Source organism: Salmo salar, chromosome 24, assembly GCF_965601325.2.
Source record: "Salmo salar chromosome 24, fSalSal1, whole genome shotgun sequence".
Taxonomy (NCBI): domain Eukaryota; kingdom Metazoa; phylum Chordata; class Actinopteri; order Salmoniformes; family Salmonidae; genus Salmo; species Salmo salar.
The window spans coordinates 32,944,354-32,965,000 of record NC_138314.1 but is presented as its reverse complement, the minus strand read 5'-3'; the positions used below and the strand labels follow the sequence as shown (position 1 = coordinate 32,965,000).

The following is a 20,647-nucleotide window of genomic DNA, read 5'->3' as shown; positions in this document are numbered from 1 at the left end:
GCTGTTCCGGACGACTGTGTGATCACAATCTCTGTAGCTGGTGTGAGCAAGACCTTTAAACAGGTCAACATTCACAAAGCCGCTGGGCCAGACGGATTACCAGGACATGTGCTCAAAGCAAGCGCGGACCAAGTGGCTTCACTAACATTTTCAACCTCTCCCTGACCGAGTCTGTAATACCTACATGTTTAAAACAGCCATTGTCCCTGTGCCCAAGAAAGCTAAGGTAACCTGCCTAAATGACTACCGCCCTGTAGCACTCAGGTCGGTAGCCGTGAAGTGCTTTGAGAGGCTGGTCATGGCTTACATCAACACCATCATGCCGGAAACCCTAGACCCACTTCAAATTTGCATACCGCCCCAACCAATCCACAGATGTGTCAATTGTACTCCACACTGCCCTTTCCAACCTGGACAAAAGGAACACATATGTGACAATGCTGTTCATTGACTACAGCTCAGTGTTCAACACCATAGTACCCACAAAGCTCATCAATAAGCTAAGGACCCATGGACTAAACACCTCCCTCTGCAACTGGATCCTGGTCTTCCTGACGGGCCGCCCCCAGGTAGTAAGGGTAGGCAACAACACATCTGCCACACTGATCCTCAACACTGGTTTCCCTCTGGGGTGCGTTCTTAGTCCCCTCCTGTACTCCCTGTTCACCCATGACTGAGTGGCCAAGCACAACTCCAACTCTATCAAGTTTGCTGATGACACAACAGTGGTAGGCCTGATCACAGACAACTATGAGACAGCCTATAGGGAGGAGGTCAGAGACCTGTCAGTGTGGTGACAGTACAACAACCTCTCCGTCAATGTTAGCAAGACAAAGGAGCTGATCATGGATTATAGGAAAAGGAGGGCCGAACAGGCCCCCATTTAACATCCTTGGGGCTGTAGTGGAGCGGGTCGAGAGCTTCCAAGTTCCTTGGTGTCCACATCACCAACAAATTATCATGGTCCAAACACATCAAGACAGTTGTGAAGAGGGCACGACAACATCTTTTTCCGCCTCAGGAGACTGAAAAGATTTGGCATGGGTCCCAGATCCTCAAAACGTTCTACAGCTGCACCATCGAGAGCATCCTGACCAGTTGCATCACCAACTGGTATGGCAACTGCTCGGCATCTGACCATAAGGCGCTATAAAGGGTAGTGTGTACGGCCCAGTTCATCACTGGGGCCAAGCTTCCTGCCATAATAGGCGGTGTCAGAGAAAAGCCCATAAAATCATCAGAGACGCCAGTCACCCAAGTCATAGACTGTTCTTTCTGCTACCGCACGGCAAGCGGTACTGGATTTGCGAAGTCTAGGACCAAAAGGTTCCTTAACAGCGTCTACCTCCAAACCATAAAACTGCTGAACAATTAATCAAATGACCACCCAGACTATTTACATTGACACCCGCTTTGTTTTTACACTGCTACTACTCGCTGTTTATTATCTATGCGTAGTCACTTTACAAATTACCTTGACTAACCTGTGCCCCCACACATTGACTCTGTACCGGTACCCCCTGTATATAGCCTCATTATTGTTTTGTAATTTTATTTAGTAAATATTTAGTAAGTGTATTTAGTAAATATTTTCTTAATTCTATTTCTTGAACTGCATTGTTAGTTATGGGCTTGTAAGTAAGCATTTCACGGTAAGGTACCTTTTTGTATTCGGCGTATATGACAAATCAAATTTGTTTACACAGGTGCACCTTGTGCTTGGGACAAAAGGCCACTCTAAAATGGCCGGTTTTGTGTCACAACACGATGCCACAGATGTCTCATGTTTTGAGGGAGCGGGCAATTGCCATGCTGACTGCAGGAATGTCCACCAGAGCTGTTGCCAGAGATTTGAATGTTCATTTCTCTACCATAAGCCACCTCCAATGTTGTTTTAAAGAATTTGGCAGTACGTCCAACCGGCCTCACAACTGCAGACCACGTGTGACCACCCCATCCCAGGACCTCCACATCTGGCTTATTCACCTGCGGTGAACAAACAATTTCCGCACAAACTGTCAGAAATCGTCTCAGAGAAGCTCATCTGCGTGCTCGTTGTCCTCACCAGTGTCTTGATTTGACTTCAGTGGGCAAATGCTCACCTTCAACTGCCATGCTGGAGAAGTGTACTCTTCACAGATGAATCCTGGTTTCAACTGTACCGGGAAGATAGCAGACAGCGCGAATGGCTTCGTGTGGGCGAGTGGTTTGCTGATGTCAACATTGTAGACAGAGTACCCCATGGTGGCGGTGGGGTTATGGTATGGGCAGGAATAAGCTACGGACAACTAACACAGTTGCATTTTATCGATGGCAATTTGAATGCACAGAGATACCATGATGAGATCCTGAGGTCCGTTGTCGTGCCATTCCTCCACCGCCATCACCTCATGTTTCAGCATGATAATGCACAGATGGCCCCATGTCACAAGGATCTGTACACAATTCTTGCTGAAAATGTCCCAGTTCGTCCATGGTGTGCATACTCACCAGACATGTCACCCATTGAGCATGTTTTGGATGCTCTGGATCGACGTATATGACCGCATGTTCCAGTTCCCGCCAATATCCAGGAACTTCGTATAGCCATTGAAGAAGAGTGGGACAAGATTCCACAGGCCACAATCAACAGCCTGATTAACTCTATGCGAAGGAGATGTGTTGCGCTGCATGAGGCATGTGATGGTCATACCATATACTGACTGGTTTTCTCATCCACACCCTTACCTTTTTTTTAAAGGTATCTGTCACCAATAGATTCATATCTGTACACCTATTGTTTATTATTGTTCAGTGTATTTTACATCTGCTCTGTATAAACCAAGTGTATGTAAATACTGTAAGTACAATGCCACATTTTTATACTTTTATCAACCGAGAAAATCTTTTTGGCTATGAATGGAGGTAAGACTGGTAGATTATGGTCCCTTACCCCCGAAAGGAAGGTTCATGTTACTTCAACAGAATATGATCAGGTTAGTTAGTTCCCCTGAGAGTCGATGTAGGAAGTGTGATTGCTCAGGTGATCTGGGAGTTGGTGCACAGACACACACACACACACAGCTCTTTTGTTTGTAATGTCATGCTACTAATCAGTGGGCTTCCTTTACTGTTACTCTGTTGGATCTTGACAAGCACAGTGACCTTCCTGACTGTTTAGATAGGGTAAATAGATGGAGGAGCCCTCAGGTCAGGCTGGTGGTGCCAGAGAACCAGCTCCATGTTATCTGTTGGCACTTTGGCTCCCAACGGTCACATTGGAGGGAGAGACAGCGAATATCTGATCAGCTTATCCTCGTTGCCCATCCCCCCACCCCTTTTGCACCACAGGTCATAATCAATTGAGAGACGTCCAGACCTTAGGAATATGTCACCATTGGTAATGCAGTGCTGCGCTTCGTGCAGGATGCGTTCAAAAGCGCATTGTATATTTGTAATTTGTCAATCTCTCTCTTTAAGGAAAATGCCTTAGTATCGATCGGAAATCTCCCCTCACCTTCTGTGTCTCTCTTCAGGATGTTCTCCAATGGGATAAAGTATGAATGAAATGATTCACTCAATGAATAAAAGCCGTAGGATGATACAGGATGGTGTTGGCACACTGTGGCTCCTCCCACTAATCATCTCTTGTCCTTCTGTGGGACTAGAGGCATGGTGGCCATCCTGCGCTGAGCAGAGCTCTGAGTGGGAGGGAGGAATGGAGGGGGAGTTGGAAGTGATGTTAATTGAACAGGACCTGGAGCTTGTTAGAGCAGAAGGGGGGGGAAGAATCTCAATACTGCCAGCAGGTGGTCCCTGTGAGAACCAGCAGGAGACATGAACAGAGAAGAGGATATCCCAAAGGTCTCATTCATACACATCTGAAGTAAGAATTCCCACTGTAGTTTGAGCACAGCAGTGAGTCTTTTGATTTGAGGTTCAGCTTCTAGGCCCTACTTACTGGACAGATCAGTAGAACCACTATTCAATGTGAGCAACCCCTGAATGTATTTTTTTTTGTCAAATTCACATGCAGCACCGCAGTCTGGATAAAAAGAAAGGCAAGGGTTAATCATTGTTCATCCATTGTGCTTACCATCCTGACCAGCCCTACCCTATCTCTCTCTACCCACCCTACCCTGCCACCCCTACCATGCCCTACTCTATCATTCCCTACCTATCCCTACCCTGCCTTCCTCGCGTTACCCTACCATACCTTACCCTACCCTGCCTTCCTCGCGTAACGCTACCTCACTGTGCCCTGCCCTACCTACTCTTCCCTACCTCACCTTACCCTGCCTTTCCTTACCTCACCCTAACCTACCTCGCCCTACCTACCCTGCCCTACCTTACCTCACCCTACCTGCCCTACCCCTCCTCGCCCTGCCCTTTCTACCACCCCCTACCCGTCCTCGCCCTACACTAACTTGCCCAACTCTACCACGCCTTATCCTGCCCCACCCTTCCCTACCTCATCCAGTCCTACCTCGCGCTACCCTACCTACCTCACCCTACCCTTCCCTACCTATTCTACCTCGCCTCAATCCTGCCCCACCCTACTTCACCCAGCCCATCCTACCTCACCCTACTCTAATACCCTACCTGCCCTACCTTTCCTTACCCTGCCTTCCTCGCCTTACCCTACCTCACTGTGCCCTACCTACCCTTCCCTACCTTACCTCATCCCACCCTACCTCGCCCTACCTCACCCTACCCTTCTCTACCCTTTCTACCCTACCCTGCCTACCTCACCCTTCCCCTTTTCCTACCTCACCCTACCCTGCCTTACCCTACCTCCCCCTACCCACCCTACCCTGCCACCCCTATCATGCTCTACTCTATCATTCCCTACCTATCCCTACCGTGCCTTCCTCGTGATACCCTACCACCCTCTACCCTGCCTCACTACCCTTCCCTACCTCACCTTACCCTGCCTTTCCTTACCTCACCCTAACCTACCACCCAATACCCGTCCTCGCCCCACACTACCTTGCCCAACTCTACCACGCCTTATCCTGCCCCACCTCACCCTACCCTTCCCTAGCTCATCCAGTCCTACCTCGCTCCACCCTACCTGCCTAACCCTACCCTGCCCTACCTATCTTACCTCGCCTCATCCTGCCCCACCCTACCCAGCCCATACTACCTCACCCTACTCTATCATTCCCTACCTGCCCTATCCACCCTACCCTGCCTTCCTCGCCCCACCCTACCTCACTGTGCCCTATCTACCTTTTCCTACCTCACCCTACCCTGCCCCTCCCTACCTTACCCTGCTATGCCCTACCTCACCCTTCCCAGCCCTACCTCACCCTACTCTGCCTTACCATACTTTGCCCTACTCTGCCCCTCTCTACCTTAAATCTACCCTGCCTCACCCTGCCCTATCCTACCCTACTTCTCCCTACTCTATCATTCCCTACCTGCCCTACCTTGCCTTCCTCGTGGTACCCTGCCATGCCTTACCCTGCCTTCCTCGCCTTACCCTACTTCACTGTACCCTGCCCTGCCTCGCCCTATCTACCCTGTCCTTCCCTTCCTCAACCTGCTCTATCTTCCTCACTCCACCCTACCTCGGCCCTACTCTACCATGTCATACCCCCCTCTTACCTCGCCCCAACCTACCTCGCTGTACCCTACCTACCCTACCTTCCTTGCCCTATACCATGCCATACCCTTCCCTGCCTTGCCAGTCCTTATAACTACCTCACCCTGCCCTTCTCTATCTTACCCTGCCCTACCCCACACTTCCCTGTCCTACCCTACCCTGTCAAACCCTACCTCGCCCTGTCCTACCTTACCCTACCTCACCCTTCCCTGTCCTAGTTTGCCCTTCCATTGTCCTACCCCACCTCACCCTACCCCACCTAGTTTTGCCCTACATGCCCTGCCCTACCCTACCTAACCTACCTCACCAGACCGTATCCCACTCTACCTCACCCTACCCTTCCTCACCCTATTCCACCCTACTTCACCCAGAGGTTCTCTGTAGGGGAGCTGGGGTCTGCTGCATCATCAAACACCTCTCTCTCCTCCAGCACTGTCAAGCACAATCAATAATTTGCCTCCCAGTCTCTCTGCAAATGTCATAGGAGGGGAAAGCCTAAGAATAGAGAGCCCAGATTCCCCACAAATTACAGCAGGAAAGGAGTAATGCCTCCCAAGAGACTGGCATAATTGTAAGGGATGATTTCTTTACCAGAAGCAGAAACGTTTGGGTCTTTTGAAGAACTGATTTGCTTGAAGGTACCGTTTTAGAAATGGGAGTCTTGACTGAAACCAGTGAAACCCAACCTCAAGTCAGCTCAACATCGAGAGGCTAGGCTATGTTCAATATCTGTTATGTGATGTCATGAATGATTCCCTCCTTGTGTGCATTTTACTTGTCAGTAGCTAGGTTTCCATCCAATTGGCAACAGATTTTCACGCGAAGATTTTATAATTGGAGTATAAACAATATGAGCATTTTCCCACCAGACATGTTTCCATCAAACTGACTTGTTGCAGATAAAAGGATGTGCGTGATGACATAGTGCACATAAAAATTACTTTTGCGGCTTAATTCTCAAGTACCAAATAAAGAAATACTATTTAAATGGTTTTTCATCTTATTTCAACTTTACTGATGGTTTTGTCACAAATGTTTGAATTGTATAGCGAATGTTCCCACTCTGGTCTTGGAACGTGCGCTCTAGCCAACAGCTTGCAGATACAGTGCGGGTATAGATTATTATGGAACAGAGTGAGATTTATTTGTCAAACGGCAGCAAGCATCGATCATGTCACCCGAATAAGACCCCCAATGTTTGTTGGAAAGGAACATCAAGCTCATCACCTTGTACTTTCACCACCCTGTGAAGATAATGTATTTATTTAATCTGTAGCCTAACGGCATGCTTTCCCAACGAGTCTAGTGGGAGGACCACACACCATATCATCGCGTCCCTCCAAGTTTACTTCGATATGATTGTAATTATATAAATATTTGCGCATAAAGGCTTTTCCACTGCCATTTCTCGCATAATTCATTTTACTGATTCAAAAAGATCCCACTTGTCTAGCGTATTTTGGTTTGGTCGACATTTTGGAAAGTTTACCTGCAGGCCTGTCGTGAATTTTTTGATCCAACATGTAATTTACTCGCATAGAAAGATTGGATGGAAACCTGGTTAGTGTCACAGATTTATTGGATACATTAAAGAGTTCCTCTGTTTGCATGGGAGCTTATGTGATTTAATTGGGGATCGGTGTAGCCTAATGCGGGTGGCACAAATATAGTGTAGACTGTAAAATGATAAGTAATAATAATAAATGAATTCTGGGAGAATTTACCCATGGTTGCTCTAGAAGGAAATAGCCTATTTTTTTATGAGCAGTGCTTGTACAATATTGCAGATGGATATTTTCATGTTGTTCCTTGAAGCAGACTAGCGTCGACAATTCTTCCATTTCACAAATGTATGCAAAGGGCAGCTACATTAGCTATGGAGTGATGTCTGTAAACTGTTAATTTGTTTGGCGTGTGAGACAGTGGGAACTGAAGTGTGAGACCGATCCTTGTGAAAAGCTGTTATTGGATTTATTTATCACAATGTCTGGTGATTGTCTTTTATCCTTAATGCCCAAAGCCTCTCGTTCCTCCTTTGTTGCTTTCCACCCACGGTCTTAAATGGCTGCAAAAAGACTATAGTTCAACCATTTGCTCAAATAGTAATTAAGGAAATGCATTAATTGTACAGGGAAGAAGCCTTGTTTAATGTTTAAGATTGCAGCACCATCATTATCGCCGCACATGGTTGTGGCTGAGGCTGTATCTTGTTTTGTTCTCCTCACAACCACAGGAGACACAGACGGGTCTAGGTTTTAGAAATAATCCAACTCTTGTTGATCTCTAATCTCTACAGCCTATCAAATGCACATTCTCAATTTTCCCCTCACCTTGCGGCACCAGTCCTGTCATTTTACGTGGAATACTGTTTCCATGGCAACAGGGATTTAGGGGAGTCGCACATCAACGCGGCTGCTTCTGCTGTGTTTGCACAGCGAGCAGATGTGCAGGAGAGATCCACACGAAAATGCACAGCTCTCCGAATGCCACAGATGAGAGGAGACTGGGGGAGAGAGAGAGGCAGAGCTCAATCAATAGCATTTTCTCATGTTGCTCCACCATTTATTTTGTCTTTTATCTAAATGAAATGGGGCTGTGAGTGAATTTTCTCCCTTTGGTCTCTCTCCTCCCCCCTGGGCCACGGCGACGCCCCTCTCTCCCTTTTCCAGGGCTTCTTGAGCCGCAGACTAAAGGGCTCCATCAAACGCACCAAGAGCCAACCCAAGCTGGACCGCAACAGCAGCTTCAGAAACATCCTGCCGGGCTTCAAGACCACAGACAATGACAGGTGAGATGCAATTTATCAACCCCCTCCACACACCTACACACACACACACACCCACACCCACACACAGAACTGTACACACACAAACACATATTTCATTCTACAAACAAGCACACTCATATCCACACACTCTTCACAAGGCTATTAATGTGCACTGGCTTCCATTCACTAACTGCTCTATGGTGTCAAGGTCAGTAAGTTCTCACAGGAAAAATAAGCTTTGTATTGTACAATGGACTAATCCACATACTGTACAGTGTGATGTCCTCCCCAACCTTCATATTGTGGGGCTGTGACACCTCACTGGTCGGTGGAATGACACTGTCAGTAGCATGGCTGCTGGCTGCTTTATACTGTAGCTGTGAATCATGCAGTGCTTTACGTGGTTCTTAACCTGCACACAGTACAGGCTCTTGTTGAGGTGGGAGGAATTGGCTGAGCTGCGCTGTCTGGAGATTTCATCCCTCATTACACCTGCCCATTAGCCTAGGGTTGGAGGAAGAGGAAATCTTTCTCATGGCAACCACAAGGCACTGGAGCATGATAGTGGCAATGCTTGTGTGAGTAGTGGCAATGCTTGTGTGAGTAGCTATCCTGGAGTATGATGCAGTGGACTGTACATGCTTGAATACTGTTTGTTACTTTTGAGGGTGTGTTTGTTTGTGTGGGTATGTTTGGAACTGACATCCAAGCTCCTGGCTCTAGTAGTGTAGACCAGTGTTTACTGTACCACCAACTGAATTTTGGTCTGCCCAGTGTACCCCTGAAGTACACACTCGTGCATTTTACTAGTAAGCCTAAAGTCTCGTGAATCTTCTCAAGAACCCTCTGTGGATAGGCCAAGTACGCCCAGGGGTCCTAGTACCCCTGGTTGGGAACAACATCTGGTGTAGACAAGCAGACTGAGGGGGTGTCGTCAACACCAGTCACTGACAGGTCCACTCCCCTCAATGAGCTCACACAACCCACTGAGTGAACGTTATAAATGGCCATGCAGCAGAGTGGTGCCACCACCACTACACACTGTCATGTTTTGTTTCTATAGTGGCATGGACTCAAGTAGAGAGGTTGAAGTAGCCTATATGCTGTATCTGTTCTAATGGTGATTTGATTTGTTTGACTGTTTCTGAACATGTACCCTAACAACCATTTCGTTATCAAGACTTTGAGGAGCCAATAGGGGCTTGTTCCTTATTCCATAGCTGTACATTATGTTGTGACAGTGTCATTTGTATGGACCTCCTTTGTCTTTGAGGCATTGGTTTTGCAAACCCGAGTCGCCTTTGCCTCGAAAGACTCGCCCTGCATCGGAGAGATGCATAGAACAGTGAACCGAGAGAACCCCCCCCCCCCCCCCCCCCCCCCCCAGGGCTGTAGTGTTTCTATGGTCTCTTCCGTCGCCTGGTTAGCCATTGGAAGGGTTTCGAGGTCATCTTTTAGTTCCAGCTCAGGGCAGTACTGTACAGTACAGTCAGTGGCCTACTTAATTACAGTGGCACACAGCTCTGTAACAGAGAGACACACTAATACCAAGAGACATGGGACCCTCAGGCCAGCCTGTGTCGCATTGAAGCCTTCTCGGCTTCGTGTGTGTGTGTGTACTAGTGTCTTTGTTTGGGCTTTATTTAAAGCTTCAATATGTAACTTTTTGGGCGATCCATCCAAATTCACAAAGAAATGTTTGTTTATAGATCTGTCATTCTCATTGAAAGCAAGTCTAGGACGTGGTAGATATGTTCTATGTGTGCTATTTCTATGCTTCCCTTGCTTAACTTTAGGTTTTTCGTCTTTTACTTTCGGCTTTGTACACCAGCTTCAAACAGCTGAAAATACAATATTCTTGTTTATGGAAAATATATTTCAGAGGTTTAGATGGTACAATGATTCTCTACTCCCATCAAACTCAACTCTGGACCTCAAAGCCACTTCCACTGCATTTTTTCATTGTTCCCCTCTTATCAGGGACTGATTTAGACCCGCGACACCAGGTGTGTGCAATTAATTATTAGGCAGAACACAATACCAGCAGGCTCCGGACTTTGTAGGGTAAGAGTTGAGTACCCCTGCTCTACACTATCCTTGCTAGTTTTGTCACATAAACTGAAATTTAACAAACTATTTGAATTTTAGCAACCAGGAAATAAATATCTTTAAGGAAGAGAAATAGGAAATGGACTGGTGCCTTTTTTTGATGGCAAGCTGCTGTCTTCGTTTTAGAGCCTGATACCAATATTGTTTTTCTCTTGACTATAGTCACGAATTCGGGCTGATACAGTACTGTATGTACCATATTTCAATTGGCCGTGTTGAGCTATTGATTTCTCAGTGTGACTGGCTGACTGGCTCAATGGCTGACTGGCTCAGTGGCTGACTGGCTCAATGACTAGCTGGATGGCTGGCTCAATGACTGGCTGGCTGGCTGGCTCAATGACTGGCCGGCTGTCGCAATGACTGACTTACTGGCTGGTTGGCTCAATGACTGGCTGGCTGTCTCAATGACTGTCTGACTGACTGACTGACTGGCTCAATGACTGACTGACTGACTGGCTCAATGACTGACTGACTGACTGGCTCAATGACTGACTGACTGACTGGCTCAATGACTGACTGACTGGCTCAATGACTGACTGACTGGCTGGCTGGCTGGCTCAATGACTGACTGACTGGCTGGCTGGCTGGCTCAATGACTGGCTGGCTGGCTGGCTCAATGACTGACTGACTGGCTGGCTGGCTCAATGACTGACTGACTGGCTGGCTGGCTCAATGACTGGCTGGCTGGCTCAATGACTGGCTGGCTGGCTCAATGACTGACTGACTGACTGGCTGGCTGGCTCAATGACTGACTGACTGGCTGGCTGACTGACTGGCTGGCCGGCTGGCTCAATGAGCCAGCCAGCCAGTCAGTCAGTCATTGAGCCAGCCAGCCAGCCGGTCAGTCAGTCATTGAGCCAGCCAGCCGGTCAGTCAGTCATTGAGCCAGTCAGTCAGTCAGTCAGTCAGTCATTGAGCCAGTCACTGAGCCAGCCAGTCAGTCAGTCAGTCAGTCAGTCAGTCAGTCATTGAGCCAGCCGGCCAGTCAGTCATTGAGCCAGCCGGCCAGTCAGTCAGTCATTGAGCCAGCCGGCCAGTCAGTCAGTCATTGAGCCAGCCGGCCAGTCAGTCAGTCATTGAGCCAGCCGGCCAGTCAGTCAGTCATTGAGCCAGCCGGCCAGTCAGTCAGTCATTGAGCCAGCCGGCCGGCCAGTCAGTCAGTCAGTGTCATTGAGCCAGCCGGCCGGCCAGTCAGTCAGTCAGTCAGTCATTGAGCCAGCCGGCCACTCAGTCAGTCAGTCAGTCAGTCATTGAGCCAGCCGGCCAGTCAGTCAGTCAGTCATTGAGCCAGCCGGCCAGCCAGTCAGTCAGTCATTGAGCCAGCCGGCCAGCCAGTCAGTCAGTCATTGAGCCAGCCGGCCGGCCAGTCAGTCAGTCATTGAGCCAGCCAGCCGGCCAGTCAGTCAGTCATTGAGCTAGCCAGCCAGCCGGTCGGTCGGTCAGTCATTGAGCTAGCCAGACAGTCAGTCAGTCAGTCAGTCAGTCAGTCAGTCATTGAGCCAGCCGGCCAGCCAGTCAGTCAGTCATTGAGCCAGCCGGCCAGCCAGTCAGTCAGTCATTGAGCCAGCCGGCCAGCCAGTCAGTCAGTCATTGAGCCAGCCGGCCAGCCAGTCAGTCAGTCATTGAGCCAGCCGGCCAGCCAGTCAGTCAGTCATTGAGCCAGCCGGCCAGCCAGTCAGTCAGTCATTGAGCCAGCCGGCCAGCCAGTCAGTCAGTCATTGAGCCAGCCGGCCAGCCAGTCAGTCAGTCATTGAGCCAGCCGGCCAGCCAGTCAGTCAGTCATTGAGCCAGCCGGCCAGCCAGTCAGTCAGTCATTGAGCCAGCCGGCCAGCCAGTCAGTCAGTCATTGAGCCAGCCGGCCAGCCAGTCAGTCAGTCATTGAGCCAGCCGGCCAGCCAGTCAGTCAGTCATTGAGCCAGCCGGCCAGCCAGTCAGTCAGTCATTGAGCCAGCCAGCCGGTCGGTCAGTCAGTCAGTCAGTCATTGAGCCAGCCAGCCGGTCGGTCAGTCAGTCAGTCAGTCATTGAGCCAGCCGGCCGGTCAGTCAGTCATTGAGCCAGCCGGCCGGTCAGTCAGTCATTGAGCCAGCCGGCCGGTCAGTCAGTCATTGAGCCAGCCGGCCGGTCAGTCGTTGAGCCAGCCGGACTGACTGACTGGCTGGCCGGCTGGCTCAATGACTGACTGACTGACTGACTGACTGACTGACTGACTGACTGACTGTCTGGCTAGCTCAATGACTGACCGACCGACCGGCTGGCTGGCTAGCTCAATGACTGACTGACTGGCCGGCTGGCTGGCTCAATGACTGACTGACTGGCCGGCCGGCTGGCTCAATGACACTGACTGACTGACTGGCCGGCCGGCTGGCTCAATGACTGACTGACTGGCCGGCTGGCTCAATGACTGACTGACTGGCCGGCTGGCTCAATGACTGACTGACTGGCCGGCTGGCTCAATGACTGACTGACTGGCCGGCTGGCTCAATGACTGACTGACTGGCCGGCTGGCTCAATGACTGACTGGCCGGCTGGCTCAATGACTGACTGACTGACTGACTGACCGGCTGGCTGGCTGGCTCAATGACTGACTGACCGGCTGGCTGGCTGGCTCAATGACTGACTGACTGGCTGGCTGGCTGGCTCAATGACTGACTGACTGGCTGGCTGGCTGGCTCAATGACTGACTGACCGGCTAGCTGGCTTGCTCAATGACTGACTGACTGGCTGGCTGGCTGGCTCAATGACTGACTGACTGACTGGCTGGCCGGCTGGCTCAATGACTGACTGACTGACTGGCCGGCTGGCTCAATGACTGACTGACTGACTGACTGGCCGGCTGGCTCAATGACTGACTGACTGACTGGCCGGCTGGCTCAATGACTGACTGACTGACTGGCCGGCTGGCTCAATGACTGACTGACTGACTGGCCGGCTGGCTCAATGACTGACTGACTGACTGGCCGGCTGGCTCAATGACTGACTGACTGACTGGCCGGCTGGCTCAATGACTGACTGACTGACTGGCCGGCTGGCTCAATGACTGACTGGCCGGCTGGCTCAATGACTGAATGGCCGGCTGGCTCAATGACTGACTGGCCGGCTGGCTCAATGACTGACTGGCCGGCTGGCTCAATGACTGACTGGCCGGCTGGCTCAATGACTGACTGGCCGGCTGGCTCAATGACTGACTGGCCGGCTGGCTCAATGACTGACTGGCCGGCTGGCTCAATGACTGACTGGCTGGCCGGCTGGCTCAATGACTGACTGACTGACCGACCGACCGACTGACCGACCGACCGACCGGCTCAATGACTGACTGACTGACTGACTGGCCGGCCGGCTGGCTCAATGACTGACTGACTGACCGGCCGGCTGGCTCAATGACTGACTGACTGGCCGGCCGGCTGGCTCAATGACTGACCGACTGACCGACCGACCGACCGACCGACCGGCTGACCGGCTCAGTGACTGACCGGCTGGCCGGCCGGCTGGCTCAGTGACTGGCTCAGTGACTCAATGACTGACTCACTGACCATGCATTCTACACTATAAATATATAGCCCACTGATTCGGAAACCAAATAAGTAGACTCGTAACTTTACCCAGGAAATGCACTAAATAGATCAATCAATATTGTACTGTATGTCCTCAGAGGCATCTTGACTGTTTTAATATCACTCAGGTATTTACTGGCAGTAGTCCCAGGCAGGCAGGGATGAGCAATGTGGATGTGGTGCATAATAAAGACAGGATGAGGATTTGGCCTCGCTGTCAGAACGATATTTGCCACTTTTTGAGTCTCCGAGATTTGTGCTTAATTTGATAACTGGTATGTCGAATTCCATTCTAGAAGGTGAGGGAATTACTCTTCTTGTAGGATAGCCTATTATTAAAGCAAAAATCTGTACGATTTCCTGCTTTTCAATGGTCATTTAAATTAATGATATACTGTATCTACCTATTGATTCTTGAATAATATAACTTATGAATGCCTCATGACTGGATCCATACACTTCCATTAGGGTCTACATGACACTTTGTTGTCTAATCACAAACTTATGTCATATCTCCCTTCCATCTTTCATTTCAAATGTGATTGATTTATTCCGATAAAGGCTATTTCATGAGTCTGTATAAAAGCTTACTAGCCTGTGATTTGAGAGGGAATAATAAGTTATGCCCTTTCACTCAGTCTGGTGCATCTGTTATCAAACATATTTGTCTCAAATACAATTTCAGCTGGAGGAGCTTGAGGCTTATCATGCAATCATCAGCTAACAATTTCTTATTGGTCAGAGCTTTTAACCCACACAAAACAACACTTGTTTCTATTCCAAAAATAAGCAACATTCACAGATACACAAAAATCATTGAAAAACCTATTCTGTCAATACAGTATGTAGCCTTTATATAGGGCATTTTCTTTTCAGAGAGGTTGGTAAGACTTGCAAGAGACTTCATTCAGAGAAGAAAAAAAAACACTTAAGGAAAATAACCCATTGTATCCCTACTGTCTAGACCGATGCTTTTCTCCACACCCACTCACTGTTGAAGCCATAGAAGAACACCTAGCAGGGTCAGTCTTTTTCCAAATGTCAGGTCAAATTACACATTTTAACTTTTACAGCAAATGCATTGTATTTGATAGCTACTGTACTTGTAACATACAGCTGGCTTGTATACAGACCGTACGTTTGGTCGTTGTATCAGTGTGTTTGATTTTGAACAGGCTCTTGCCGAGACCTTCCGCCAAATGTTCCTGGCATCATGACTGTGCTCAATGGGCTTGGAGCAGAGCAACTTAATATTGCAGGCCTATACGGTAACTCCTGTCAGGAGCAGGAAGAAGGCGTGGAGGGGAGCTACTGCTTGACAGAGGCTGTCATCATGTCATGTCTCTGTTCCTTCTCAACACTGTCTGACATGGGAAATGACTCTGAGATCTTCTCACTGACAGACTGCATGTCAATGCAGCCCGCTCTATTCCTATCAGACTCCGAGCCTTCCAGGGCCAGCAGCAAACACCATGCCAGGAGGAGACGGCATTGTTGATTGATTACACTGGTGGTGCTGTACCGGGTTTCCCATCAGTGTTATGTCCTGACATTAAGCACACATTTGTTGTGAATCAAATCCCAATGACTGCAGAGAAACAGGATTCTGTCTGCTGCAAGACAGATTTTTGTCAATCCCACTAGCCCAGAAATGTCACGCTGAGCTACTGGAGATGACATCATAATGGGTGCAAGTCAGGACAGTGTTGTGTTGGTGATGTTGTTGATGCTGAAGGTTACAGGTTAGGACAGTTGTAGTGGTGATGTTGTTGATGCTGAAGGTTACAGTATATGCTGATGCAGAACTACCAGAGGCCACTGTCCTGACTGAGCAGTGATCTGACCAGCCAATGGAAGTGGTAAGCTATAATGCTTACGGCAGTGAATCCCACTCATCGTCACAAAGCCCCTGTCTTGTTACTTTGGATTTATTTGATTTAAATGAGAGCTTAACCCAATCCTTAACCGTTCGGTGTGGTTCATCGTTTCACACACGCATGCATTCACGCACATACAGAGTGCAGAGGAGACAGACTGGGAGGGGAGGGGAGGGAGGGAAGGGGTGGGAGGAGGGAGGGAAGGCGAGCACAAGGCTAATAGCAGCTAGCAGCAGCCCACTGTGAAAGCTGAATGAGCACCACCACGCTCTCAGCAGAAAATGGAACTTTGAGACGGCTCCCTCATCATCCTCAACCTCGTACCCGTCCCCCCACTCCGATTGTTTCCGGGGACTTGCTAGAATGTCTGGTGAGTATTCCGCCACATCTAATGGACTGCACTGTCTTCATCTCAGTGTGTTAGGAACGCTTAACAAGCTCCATTTACATATAGGCTTTGTGGGCTCGGCATCTCATTATCTGTCTATAGACATTGAGGGTGTTTCTCATGTTTTGATGCTATGGTAGTCTCTGTTTAGAGCTGGGCGATATGGACAAAAATCCATTAATCGACATGAATAAATAGAAGAAGTTTATAACATGTTTTTGTTGTTGTTTTTATCCTTTAAACTACTACTACTAGTTTGATGTTTGTAGCCTTCAATTGTCCCATTAACAATAACCCATAAACTTATTTCAATCCAAACTTTCCATTTCTCTAGCATAGACTACTTATCATAATGAATCATATCAGCAAAATGCCTGCTATAAGTGATCGGTATGGTCGGTGTCGATCATTTTCAGTTTGTGGTCCCAGCTCATTTTCAGTTTGTGGTCCCAGCTCTACTCCCAGCTCCTGATTCATCTGGTTCTGGTTTTCATTTACAGAGTCATATAATTGACATTTTGAATGATGGCGTGTCACATAAAATATTTGCTGCTAGTAGACCTCTTCATTTGCTTTTAGCCAGGCAGCACAGTGTTCCTTTGTGTCAGAATAGATGCACAACACTGTAGTTCACTCTGTAATGACATCTCAACAATGTTACTTTGAAAGGCATCCACAGATATGCTGCTATTCTAAACGCTATTGAAATATTCAATAGAGAAGTGGCAATCAGCTCTACCCGTGTGTGTGTGTGTGTGTGGTGTGTGTGTGATGTATAGAGAGTTGATATTTTCCTTAATCTTAATTCACAGGGAGCTCCATGTTGAATATCAGCTCATGTGAATGTGAAGAAGCTGAAGCAGGGACCATAGAGGTCTGAATCCAGACCAACACTACCTCCGTTAATGCAGCACAGCTTCTCTGACTGCAAAAGAGAAGAAGGATGTTGGAGAAAATATTAAGGGCTTTAATGGTTTCTGCCATGGCATTGTTTTACTGGCCTGTAAAAAAGGCATTGTGATATGCCTGCTGGCGTCTCTGTGCCTGACGCGCGCACACACACGCTAGACAGAGAGGCCTTTCTTTTAATGGAAGGATTCTGGAGTCTGAAATAAAGTGTTGGTGCTCATTAAATCCAAACTCCTGTCACATCCAATTTCCAGAAGCAATCAGACATCTTCTTAGCAGTGGAATAGTTGCCAAAAGGAGGCAAAAACATGTCATCACCCTTCTAAGCCAATGTGATATAATGTCTTCCCAGTCGCAGCACTTATTTTAAACAGCTTGCTATTTGCAAGACTTCAGTTTAGTGTGTATTTATTTATTCAAGATTTAAACTGATATGAATTTTAATATTTAGGTTTAATTTATTTGCACCAAATAAAACAATACAGATAAAATCAAATAAATAAAAAAAGAAAGTGTGCAGGTGTGTTTTGGCCAAGGCCTTACAGTGCATTTGGAAAGTATTCAAACCATTCCCCTTTTCCACATTTTGTTACGTTACAAGCTTATTTTAAAATGGATTTGAAAAAATAACTAATCCTCAACAATCTACACACAATACCCCATAATGACAAAGCGAAACAGGTTTTTAGAAATGTTTGCAAATGTATTAAAAATAAAAAACAGATGCCTTATTTACATAAGTATTCAGAACCTTGGCTATGAGACTAGAAAATTAGCTCAGGTGCACAGATATGCTGCTATTATAAAAGCAAAAAGTTTGTATTTATTATGGATCCCCATTTGCTGCTTCCAAAGCAGCAGCTACTCTTCCTAGGATCCAGCAAAATGAAGGCAGTTTATACAATTTTAAAACATTACAATACATTCACAAATTTCACAACACACTGTGTGCCCTCCGGCCCCTACTCCACCACTACCACATATCTATAGTACTAAATCCATGTGTATGTATAGTGCGTATGTTATTGTGTGGTGGTGTGTGTGTGTGTGTGTGTGGGTGTGTATGTATATGCATGTGTCTGTTCCAATGTTTGTGTTGCTTCACAGTCCCCGCTGTTCCATAAAGTTTTTTTTTTTCTTCTTTAAAAAATAAAATCTAACTTTACTGCTTGCGTCAGTTACTTGATGTGGAATAGAGTTCCATGTAGTCATGGCTCTATGTAGTACTGTGTGCCTCCCATAGTCTGTTCTGGACTTATGGCATGTCTTGTGGGGTGTGCATGGGTGTCCGAGCTGTGTGCCAGTAGTTTAGACAGACAGCTCGGTGCATTCAACATGTCACCTCTCATAAATAAAAGTAGTGATGAAGTCAATCTCTCCTCCACTTTCCGCCAGGAGAGATTGACATGCATATTATTAATATTAGCTCTCTGTGTACATCCAAGGGACAGCCGTGCTGCCCTGTTCTAAGCCAATTACAATTTTCCTAAGTCCCTTTTTTGTGGCATTTGACCACACAACTGAACAGTAGTCAAGGTGCGACAAAACTAGGGCCTGTAGGACCTGCCTTGTTGATATTGTTGTTAAGAAGGCAGAGCATCGTTTTATTATAGACAGACTTCTCCCCATCTTAGCTACTACTGCATCAATATGTTTTGACCATGGCAGTTTACAATCTAGTGTTACTCCAAGCAGTTTAGTCATCTCAACTTGCTCAATTTCCACATTAATTATTACAAGATTTAGTTGAGGTTTAGGTTTTAGTGAGTGTTCCAAATACAATGCTTTTAGTTTTAGAAATATTTAGAGCCAACTTATTCCTTGCCACCCACTCTGAAACTAACAGTAGCTCTTTGTTGAGGGTTGCAGTCATTTCAGTCACGGTAATAGCTGACATGTATAGTGTTGAGTCATCCGCATACATAGAATCTCTGGCTTTACTCAGTCAGTGGCATGTCGTTGGTAAAACAATTTAAAAGCAAGGGGCCTAAACAGCTACCCTGGGGAATTCCTGATTATTTGATAGGCTTCCATTAAAGGACACCCTCTGTGTTCTGTTAGACATGTTACTCTTTATCCACATTATAGCAGGGGGTGTAAAGCCCTAACACAAGTTTTTCCAGCAGCAGACTATGATCAGTCATTTTATCATTAATTTCTCTAAGCCAATCATCAGTCATTTGTGTAAGTGTTGTGCTTGTTGAGTGTCCTTCTCTATAAGCATGCTGAAATTCTCTTGTCAATTTGTTTACTGTGAAATAGCATTGTATCTGGTCAAACACCATTTTTTCCAGAAGTTTACTAAGGGTTGGTAACAGGCTGATTGGTCGGCTATTTGAGCCAGTAAAGGAGGCTTTACTATTCTTGGGCAGCAGAATGACTTTAGCTTCCCTCCAGGCCTGAGGGCACACGTTCTCTAGTAGGCTTACATTAAGATGTGGCAATATTGTCTGCTATTATCCTCAGTCATTTTCCATCTAGATTGTCAGACCCTGGTGGCTTGTCATTGTTGATAGACAACAATACTTTTTTCACCTCTTCCAATCTGACTTTACGGAATTCAAAAGTACAATTCTCATCTTTCATAATTTGGTCCAATATACTTGGATGTGTAGTGTCTGCGTTTGTTGCTGGCATGTCATCCCTAAGTTTGCTTATCTTGCCAATGAAAAAGTCATTAAAGTAGTTTGCAATATCAGTGGGCTTTGTGATGAATGAGCCATCTGATTCAATGAATGAAGGAAACGAGTTGGCTTTTTTTCCCAAAATTTCATTTAAAGTGCCCCAAAGCTTTTTACTATCATTCTTTATATAATTTATCTTTGTTTCATAGTGTGGTTTCTTTTTATTTAGTTTAGTCACATGATTTCTTAATTGCAGTATGTTTGCCAATCAGTTGGGCTGCCAGACTTAATTGCCATACATTTTGCCTCAACCCTACAATTTTTCAATTCCTCATCAATCCAAGGGGATTTAACAGTTTTTACAGTAATGTTCTTAACCCCTGTGCGGCCTCGACATCCAGCGATAAATCATATCGCCATTAGCATAACAAAATTTAATAATACAATTTTTTTTTAAATCCAATTATATTGTTTTATAGGTACACCTCTCCTGAATCGAACCACGTTGTCCGATTTCAAAAAGGCTTTACAGAAAAAGCAAAACATTAGATTATGTTAGAGGAGTATATCGTAAAAGTAGCCACATAGCCATTTTCCGACCAACCACATGCATCACAAATAACCAAAAAACAGCTAAATGCAGCACTAACCTTTGACAATCTTCATCAGATGACACACCTAGGACATCATGTTACACAATACATGCATTCTTTTGTTCGATAAAGTTCATATTTACATATAAAAACAGCATTTTACATCGGTGCGTAACGTTGACTAACTATTTTCCCTCAAATGCATCCGATGAAACAGAGCTACAATTTACTAAATTACTAT

At 46.8% G+C, this 20,647-nt stretch overlaps 1 protein-coding gene across 2 annotated transcripts in view; it reads left to right on the top strand.

Annotated features, from left to right (window-relative positions):
* dab2ipa (DAB2 interacting protein a) overlaps positions 1–20,647 on the top strand; it is a 131,294-nt gene that overhangs the window by 58,441 nt on the left and 52,206 nt on the right. For both annotated transcript variants that reach the window (XM_082968666.1, XM_082968667.1), the window contains one exon: positions 8,257–8,375. In XM_082968666.1, coding sequence (XP_082824792.1) covers positions 8,257–8,375 — 119 coding nt within the window. The remainder of the gene's footprint in view (positions 1–8,256; positions 8,376–20,647) is intronic.